The sequence below is a fragment of the Anoplophora glabripennis genome, unplaced genomic scaffold, assembly GCF_000390285.2.
Source record: "Anoplophora glabripennis isolate ALB-LARVAE unplaced genomic scaffold, Agla_2.0 scaffold117, whole genome shotgun sequence".
NCBI classification, from domain to species: domain Eukaryota; kingdom Metazoa; phylum Arthropoda; class Insecta; order Coleoptera; family Cerambycidae; genus Anoplophora; species Anoplophora glabripennis.
Genome location: NW_019416274.1, coordinates 147430 through 157567, shown reverse-complemented (window position 1 = coordinate 157567; position 10138 = coordinate 147430). Strand labels below are relative to the sequence as shown.

Here is a 10138-nt window from a genome sequence, read left to right as displayed (position 1 = left end):
TCGACTTTAATTGACAATACTAAACATACACAGTAATATTAATATTTTTTTGTTTTTTCAATAATAGAAGATAAATGTCTTAATAAATAGAAACAATAAATCTAAGCAACTTCCTAACAACATTAACGATTGCATCCTAATAAAACCTTGCTTGTGGTATACATTAAAGAATAATAAAATTCTGAAATTAAAGTACTTTTCACGAATAAATAATAAAACATTTCTGTAGTCTGGCCTCTTTTATTACCTTGTAAGGATAGTAATTAACTGTAGGAGAACAAATTTAATGTTCACCATATTAAATGAGCTTGAAATGGTATTAGTGTCCTAAATCTGCGAAAATGAAAAATTATTGTAGCGTTCTGTTACAAAATTAAATGACAGTCGACATTTTGTAGTATATTAATAAAATTAAGAGAAGTAATGTTAATAATAATTAATTAATTCTACTATCGAAATCATTATAAAAGGCAATTTCTTTTATGAAAACCTGCGAACCTGTAAACAAATGAAAAATAAACTATCACATTTCAATTTTTAACTTTTAAATTCTTTTGTGATGCGTATTGCTGTGTTCTTTGATCTTTCATTGTTTGTCTCATTTATCAGTGCCAGTGTCGGTGCTTTAGGCAAAAATATTTCCATTGAAACCATCCTTTTTATTTGTTGGCGTAAAAGTTGGTTTAATTCAAGGTTTAATTAGTTATTGAATTTTTACAAATTGCAGAATGTTGAGCTAGGCAGAGTACGCCAGGAATAATTAATTTCAATAAATAGATTTGTTTAAAACAGAATATTTAGTGAATAATAAATCATTAAATTTTTAGGTGCGCTATTAAATTTTAAGTTGATAGTGTATTATGATGTATGGAGGTAATGATGTCAAAGAAATTGCTAAGAAATAGGATTTTTGGAATTTACAAATTTAATTGGTAAAATGTAAATTTTTACGCTGAGATTAATAGAAGTCTGGGTGAAGAGGGCGAAGTTAATTTAATTTTAAATTGCTATGTAAAAAGTTACACTTCTTTTCTTTTATGAGACCTCCGGTCCTATATTCCTTTTACAACGAAAACTAATCAATTTTATTAGAATTCGAATTCGCTCACACCGACGAAAAAGATGTGACAAATATATTTAAAAACAAAATATGATAGCAATAAAAAACAAAACATTAATTATTATTCTTTCTTGAATTGTGAAGGGAATATTACTTCTGTCTAGCTTTTTTTATTTTAGAAAAGTTTTGTTTCAAATATAATTGGATTTGAGTCTTGCAAAACAAAATTAATTTCAGTTGCAAAAAGTTACTAAAAGCCAATATTCCAAAGATTTCAAACACTTTACTTGTCACATAATATGATTCAAATCTGTTGTGGATTTAATATAATATTGAAAATATCAGCATTGATAATTTTTTTCAGTATTAACTGTAGGTGCATATAAACTTATTGAATTTAACTTGAAGGGACTTTCGATGGGATTTTATTAATTGATATGTAGTGCAAAGTGAGGAGTTATTTCTTTATTTAAGCATCTACCGTTATGATCAGTATCATAATGATATTAACTTGCAAAAGAGTTTACCTTTTACTTCTCGAAAGGGAGTTTATAATTATCATCAACATTTTAATTAATACGTGGGAACTTAGAAATGTTGTACGTTCAGAGAATGCATTTTAGACACTTACCGTACGACGCTCACGAAGAGTATAATCCAGGTGTTGGTTGTACAGGGTGTTCTACTCTCGTTCGATGGACACTTAATTTGGAAGAGCAAAAAAAACACCAAAACTTCAAGGAAGGTTTTTAATAACAATAAAACAAAACAAACAGAATAACGAAGATACAACGGATTCGAACAAGCATTATTAATTAATATACACGTCACAACGCAATCCGAGATTCAGGGAACCCAACGCGAATTCTTAGTAAAATTTGGAAAGATTCATTAATAAATTAACCCGAGACTCTAAAATTAAGTAAGTGTGGAATCCAAGGAGAAACTTCTTATCTTATTGGCTGGATTCCTGAATATCGGAGGTTGAAATGGCTTAATTATACCGTGTTAATACTTAATTGACCGAATTTACAATTATATGGATAATTTTGTGACTAAACTGAACTTACAAGTAACCCTACACCTTTCTCTTGTGACTCCGTATAGTAAGACGGGACGGATTAGTCGATCTCATTTGATCTATTCTTATAGCTTGGAAAATCTGCCTAAAAACCAGCTATTTCATCTATTATTATTTTACTCACAACATGCTAACAACTTATTTACCTAAATATCTTGGAATTTCTACGTCTTTTCGAATGTATTTCGCGCGTTATTAGAAATATCTATTTTTCCCTTCACCATGGGCTAAACCGACGTAGTTAGTCGATACCAGATGCCCACATGCCCCCGGCGATCTAAGTCTAGAGGAGAAGGTCCGAATATGGGCCCCTATTTTGTTTTTTTATAGATTATTAACAAATTTTTGACAAATACACCTAAAAATTGGGACACACTTAGTCCAAGAACTTGTCTACAATAATGAGCGTGGCAATGTTCCGGAAAGATAAAAAATACTGATATCAGTTAAAATATAAAAATTGAACAATATCTTGTATGAGGGTAGAGTGTATGAAATATGGGCCCCTATCAAAAATGATGCATAAGTTTACGTTTATCAAAGGAAACTTTATTTTCTAGTAAAAAACTTCATATATGATTATACAAAGGAGTAATGACAACAGAAATTAGAAAGAAAGAAATTATTTGCAAAAGTCACAAATGTAATTTTTTTGTTATTTACACTATCCATAGCCTTTATCATGTATTCGGAGTTCCATTGTTTCCTTAAATTCTTTGGTAAAAACTTTGGTTTGTTACGTGGCATGGTCAACCTGGAAAAAGAACTGAATTCAAAATCAGGGGAGAATATAAGCCCTGGCCCATATTCGGACCCACAAAAGGCCCATATTACCAGCATTGCATGCCATTCAACAATATTTACTTATTATTTGTAGAGTTTAAGCGAATCAAAATATTTTCTGAACGAAACAAACTGATCTTTATACAAAATATCTAGGTGAATATACAAACATACCTAGTCACTAAAAATCGTATAAAACAATAACAACTTACCTTCAGATAATATTCAGAATTCCAGTAACACATTCACCACCACCTGTTTCTAACAATATAAGAAATCAACTGCACAATGTCGGTAAAACAGTTCGCTACTAGGTAGCTGTCTTTTAAAGTATTATTCAGTGATGTCGCTAGATGTTCTAGTAGGAATAGCCATGGGGCCCATATGAAGTGCATGACCCATATTCGGACCTTCTCCTCTACTTGTTCAAAATTATTGCTAAATTTCATGAGGCCTTCTCCGAAAGACTGCGATGGTCGAGCTTTGCAAATTTATTACTCCCGGTGACAAGGGGCACCAGTTTCTCAACGACTTTATGGCGACGCTAAACCTACTTGAAAATCTTTAACTTTTCAGTAATTATTGTTCACTGAGTTGTCCCATCCGTTCCGAGAAAGAACAAATAATCTATAACAAGTCCCGGCTTTTGTTACAGTAGGTACACTCCTAACTTTGCTATGTAACACTTCTAGAGAAGTTTTTAAACAAATTCGTTTTATTTTCTAAACAGTCTTATGAAACGAATTACAATACAATATTTTAGAAACAAATTTGAATTGGTTAGGTTAGGTTAGGTTGCTTAATATATTTAAAATCCTTAGGGTTATAAGAAACATTCCTTACTTTAGAAAAATATCGTGCAAACTAAACTTAAAAAAAGATCTAAGATACGTTTGTTCCAAATTGAATGTTTAAAACGTTTGAGCATTAAAGAAAAAGTCAGTAATGTACAGAATACTAAGCAATTTTCGTTTACAAATTCCCTTACCTTCGCAGTGACGTTTTATCAGTGGGTAAAGGTAAAATATTGTTTATTTACTACCATACCTGTAATTTTGACATTAGTAATGTCATTGAAGGTTTGAAAGTGTCACATTACCTACGTCTACTTCCCTCTTCCATTTTCCTCACCCATTTCCCTCACTCATTTCCCTCACTCGTTCAATAAAGCAAAATATTTATTTAAGTAATATATTTGTTGAACAAATTCTTATATAGAAACAACAGGGCAATTAATTAACAACAATAACATTTAAATAATTTATCATATATTATTTATTAAAATTAATGGTAATATTTGACTTATTATAGGATTTAACCGAAATATTTAAGAGACCTCCCTGATGATTTGAAATTTCATTACTAGAAAATGTTATTTCATGTCCACTGTCAGATCCCGTGAAGTTAACAGCAGGAGGTAGAGCGTTTGAACTGGTACAGGAGGACGATGGCAAAGTTGTTGAGGATATCATATTTGCGGTTTTAATTTGGTTAGCTACAGATTCATCCACATAACTTTCTGCAACTGTACTAGACCGCCAGCCCCCTAAGCGCTTCAACTGAAGAATATCTGCTCCGCTATTAACCAGCAACGTAGCTGCCGTTCTTCTAAAAGCATGACCTGTGTACGTTTCTGCCTTAGGAAGTTTTAAAAAGCAGGCTATTTTATAAGGAAATTTAGAGATAGAATTGTATCCAAAAGGCTGATTTCGAGCTCTTCCCGATCGATATTGAACAAAAAATCTCTCATTTTTTATATCTTTCCGTACCTGGATAAATTCTTTCACAATTTTTATCCAGTTTATTTCAGTGATCATGAATGATCTACTTTTATAAGTTTTTGTATCCGGAATTTCAATAGAAATTTTCTTTTCTAATATATCAATATGCGTAGTTTTCATTTTTAATAATTCATCAGTGCGGCATGCTCCAGATACACCTATTATAAGCGCAACCTAAAATAATTATAAAAAATAATTAAAACCAAATAGAAACAATTAAAAAGAAAATTTTACCTTGATAGGAAGGAATTCTTGGGGTGCTTTGCTTAGAAAATCTTCTATATTTTGTCTGGTAAAGGTAGTAGATTTCTTGGGCCTAAAGCCTATATTCTGGCGTTTCAAAAAAGCAAGGAGCTTGTTATATTTAGATATATCAATCTTCTCTCGTAAATCTAGCATGGCCCGTAACATGCTGTAGATAGCCCAAAGAGTAGAGGGCTTTTTTTGCTTTGCCATGTCACTAAAATATGCCATCAAGACTGTTTCTGAAGCAATATTCTTAGTATTTTTTTCTAAACACCAATTTTCGTAAACCTTGAAGGCTTTTTCGTAACGCCCCCTGCTTTTTTTAGGAAGTAAACTTTGTTCTGCTTTTTCAGCAGCTTGTTTTAGTTCTGGTGGAGTTCCGTCTGGCAAATAATCTTCACTCTCGCTATCTGACAACATTTTTTCAGCCGCAAATTTGAAGGATCGAACGAGAATTCAAAATTGTTTGTATCTGTCATGCGTCGTTGCTAGGCATGGCCCTGCCACCTGTACATGTTTGTTCAACGCAACCTGCACAATTTTGAATGGTGTCAAAACAATAAAATGACGCATATTTTGGCATTTTTACTACATTTAAAAATATGAAATAGAATTTTCAACTAACGATGTGGTTGTAAATAAAATAGTATACATACCTCGCAGGGAAGTTTTCATTAATATCTCGAGATTATAGTTAATCTCGACGCTTCGCGACTCGATTAACTAACTAATCTCTCGACAGTAATGAAACACTTCCCTCATCGGTATGTAATATACTATTGTTGTACCAAAATACCATCACCTCCCCTCCACACCCGTAGAACCTTCACAGTACCGTGAAGTTTTGTTGAGACAGGTCAAATATTTTATTAGTTGTAAAGGATAAATTCAATCCACCCACAAACTTTGTGGGGGAGGCTATATCTAGACAAAAATAAGCTTTCTTATTAGTAACATCTAGTAATTTTATTGGTGATACCCGCCATAAACAATCGTCGACGCGATGGGAGTTCATGCATGTTTTTATAGAATTGATTGTCTGCCTCTGCCAAATGTAAACTTTGAAACATTGAGTGAAACTTTGTAGACTTGATTAGAGTTTAATTCATTTTAGAGAGAAAGTAAAATACTTTGTACCTCATACAGAATAAATTCTGTTTGTTAATAGTTGGGAGATTAAAAGGATACGAAAAGGTATCGAAATTGGGAAACTTTTGATACGTATTGCGAAATCAGTAGGTATTTGAGACAGTAAAAAGCTCGTTGGTATTTAACATATCTGCATATGTTTGTTATTCATATTTTGTTTTTGATACGTGGCTTCGGAAGTATATTTTCCGTACAATTCATGCAGCTGTTTACACAAACTTTTATTCAACTTAATATGTCGCGAAATCTTTTCCTGGAAGTTCAATTATATATTTTATTTATCGTGTAAGCTCAGCTTGACCCCAGGGAACGTGTGGAGATGCTAGCTTCTGGAAGTTCCAGTTACGTTACTAATACCGTTCCATAATTCATATCTGACGATCTTTTCTTCTATTGCTGGGTATTTTACAAGGATGCACTCATTTACGTGCTTGTACAGAACACATTTTTATAAACAATATTAACGTATCGTAGTATAAACAAATATTTCCAACTTTTAATTTATTTACTTTTTACAGTTAAATATTAATTTATTTTATTATTTGCTATCGTTTGTTTACTTCATTTTAAATGTATTAAACTAATTCAAACAAATTAAAAAATATTAAAAAAATAAATCAAAATCCAATTGTTACCAAAAATCTAGATACGTAAAAGGTATTGTGTCCTAGTGCAAGTCCCGAGCGTAATTCGAATGTTCACCCATGTTTCCAAAACCATTTAAGAAACCTTCCAAAAGTTATTCACGGGACACATATTCCGAGAAAATTACAAAACCATAGACAAGAGATCCCAGAAACTTACGACGCTTTTGAAATTTGTTCAAAATTTCCCTATGAAGCCCTGATTGTTGCCAAGCATATCAACCGTAGCAGAGGACGCTACCGATCATTGAGACGCAATAAATCCTCTATCCATTGACCACTCAATCCCAAAAAATGCCATAACCCCAAAATCCCAGAACTCGATAAAAAAGAGACTTATGCGCGTTGAAACCATGGTTTCATGAAACACAGTATGTTCAAGCACTTTAAAGCAGTTTTTGAACCTTAAACCTACACCAACGAGTATAGACCTCTTATAGAAGAACTCTCAGGGTTGGAAATCGGGGACGAAATCTTGGGGGACGTGTTATAGTATGTTTTAGGTTTCTCCTATGTAATCTTGGGGGACAGTCTAGTATAGGCTGTACGTGCATTTCAATTTCGTCCCTGACTTGTAACCTATGAGTGTTCTTCTATAAGATATATTCGTTACCTATACTTTTTAATAACCCCATAACCTCATAACGCAGTAAAGAATAGCCTAACATACAAACTCTTTTGATTCAAATCTTCGGACATCACTGCTATTCGTGTCAGGCAAGGGGAACACACTTTCAAAAAGCACCCGGAAAAGTGAGAGGCAAGGGGACCTCATTTTAATAAAGCACCCCGAAAAGTATGAGGCAAGGGGAACACACGATAATAAAGCACCCCAAAGGAAGCAGAAGCCTACTACATCGTCGTCATTGTTCCTGAGTTCGGCAAAATGTGGGTTCTCCCAACGAAAGTCCCGTTCTCACCGGGTTATGGGGTTTCGGAGTTATAGGATTATTGAAGAATGTGGGTTTACGGCTCAAGAAGCATGCATGGCTCGAACATACTATGTTTCAGTGCTTCACCGCGCATCAATCTCTTTCTTACCGAGTACTGAGATTTTGGGGTTATGGCATTTTGAGGTTATGGGGTTAAGGGGTTTAAGGGATTAAGGGGTTATGGGGTTACTGGGATGGAGTGATCAATGGACAGAAGATTTATTGCGTTTTTGGGCCTATTTCTTGAGGTTATAAAAAACCTGACGTGATGGGGTTTGGATTCAGTGACCTCGAAAACATACGATAATGATGTAATTTTCTCGATTTTCTTTTTTGGAGCTGTGTAACCTTTTTAGATGGTCAGCAAATAATTTTTATAAAACTGTATATAACCGGCCATGATCATAGCTCTAGTAGTCCATATCGCCCAGGAGTTTCTCAAGCTGCGACAAAACTTCTGAGGGATATAAACTCTTAAAGGTTCCATACCAGGTACTCAATGGAGACCCCACATTACAAGCTGTTAAAGCTTCCTTCTCAGGTATTCTCAACAGACCGTATAAACATTTAGTGCTCAGAAATAGCTAAAGAGGGGCACGAAAGTAACATACTGGCAGTACCAACAAACCTTTGTGCAAAAGTGCAGAAGAAAGTTGAAAGCCTAAAAAACAATAGCATTCCGAAGTTATATAAGTGTGTTCTAGACCATAACAATAGAGCAACGATCATTATCCCAAGGCCAAGCACCTCTTCATCAAAATTATTAATAGAAAAAACGCACCTGACGTATTGAAATTGCTAAATAATGTAATCTTTGAAAGAAATGTATTATTTCCTGTTGCTTTAACATCACCTTTGACAAAGACACAATAAGGAGATATTACCCTTTCTACATTTTGCTTAGGATTGCATTTCAAGTACAGTCCTTACAAATGGAATCAATATAATGCTTTATTGCTTATGCTTTATTTATGTTCTATTAATANGCTTCACCGCGCATAAATCTCTTTCTTACCGAGTACTGAGATTTTGAGGTTATGGCATTTTGAGGTTATGGGGTTAAGGGGTTTAAGGGATTAAGGGGTTATGGGGTTACTGGGATGGAGTGATCAATGGACAGAAGATTTATTGCGTTTTTGGGCCTATTTCTTGAGGTTATAAAAAACCTGACGTGATGGGGTTTGGATTCAGTGACCTCGAAAACATACGATAATGATGTAATTTTCTCGATTTTTTTTGTGGAGCTGTGTAACCGTTTTTAGATGGTCAGCAAATAATTCTCTAGTAGTCCATATCGCCCAGGAGTTTCTCAAGCTGCGACAAAACTTCTGAGGGATATAAACTCTTAAAGGTTCCATACCAGGTACTCAATGGAGACCCCACATTACAAGCTGTTAAAGCTTCCTTCTCAGGTATTCTCAACAGACCGTATAAACATTTAGTGTTCAGAAAAAGCTAAAGAGGGGCACGAAAGTAACATACTGGCAGTACCAACAAACCTTTGTGCAAAAGTGCAGAAGAAAGTTGAAAGCCTAAAAAACAATAGCATTCCCAAGTTATATAAGTGTGTTCTAGACCATAACAATAGAGCAACGATCATTATCCCAAGGCCAAGCACCTCTTCATCAAAATTATTAATAGAAAAAACGCACCTGACGTATTGAAATTGCTAAATAATGTAATCTTTCAAAGAAATGTATTATTTCCTGTTGCTTTAACATCACCTTTGACAAAGACACAATAAGGAAATATTACCCTTTCTACATTTTGCTTAGGATTGCATTTCAAGTACAGTCCTTACAAATGGAATCAATATAATGCTTTATTGCTTATGCTTTATTTATGTTCTATTAATATTGACTTATTCCATTTGTGACGACACTTGAAAAACATTTCTAAATAAAATGTAGAAATGGTAAGATCTTTCTATCTTGATTATCTTAAGTCAGATTCTATTTCTAGAAATTTCACAATACTTGTGATCAGATTCCGTTGCACAAAGAAATGACAAATCAAAGATAATTATATTGTCGTAGAAAATCAGCTTTTACATGGACGGTGGTTCAAAATTGTTAATTTTTAGTTTTCCTGAAGCTAGTTTTTTTAGATCAACCGAAATAATCTAGTTATCTACAACTGGAAATCCCGATATAATAAACCATATTTGTTTCATTGAGTTCCTTAATATTTTTCAATATAACTTGATTTTTAAAAAAAGGATTTCTTAAAATAACAAATCAATATAACACACAGTATGAAACAAGGTGTTGCAGATAATCATGTTTATTTAATTTCTTAGTTTTCAAGGAAACATACGCCTCTATGATTTCGTAAATTATTTTGATCCTGTATATCTGTTTTTTAAATATATTTCACTGTCGTACTTTCCATATTCACTTTAACATCTCAATTTTTTGTATGTTTACGACATCAACTTTCATCACCTCTTAAAACGTTGCTGA

The 10138-nt window shown here is 33.4% G+C and overlaps 1 protein-coding gene across 1 annotated transcript; it reads right to left on the bottom strand.

The window, feature by feature from the left end:
* Positions 1-4164: 4164 nt before the first annotated feature.
* LOC111693168 lies at positions 4165-5538 on the bottom strand. Its single transcript, XM_023457361.1, has 2 exons — positions 4940-5538; positions 4165-4879 (listed from the first exon to the last, which is right to left on the bottom strand). The coding sequence occupies exons 1-2, from the start codon at positions 5369-5371 to the stop codon at positions 4196-4198; spliced, it is 1116 nt and encodes a 371-aa protein (XP_023313129.1). The 5' UTR covers positions 5372-5538; the 3' UTR covers positions 4165-4195.
* Between the last annotated feature and the right edge of the window lie 4600 nt (positions 5539-10138).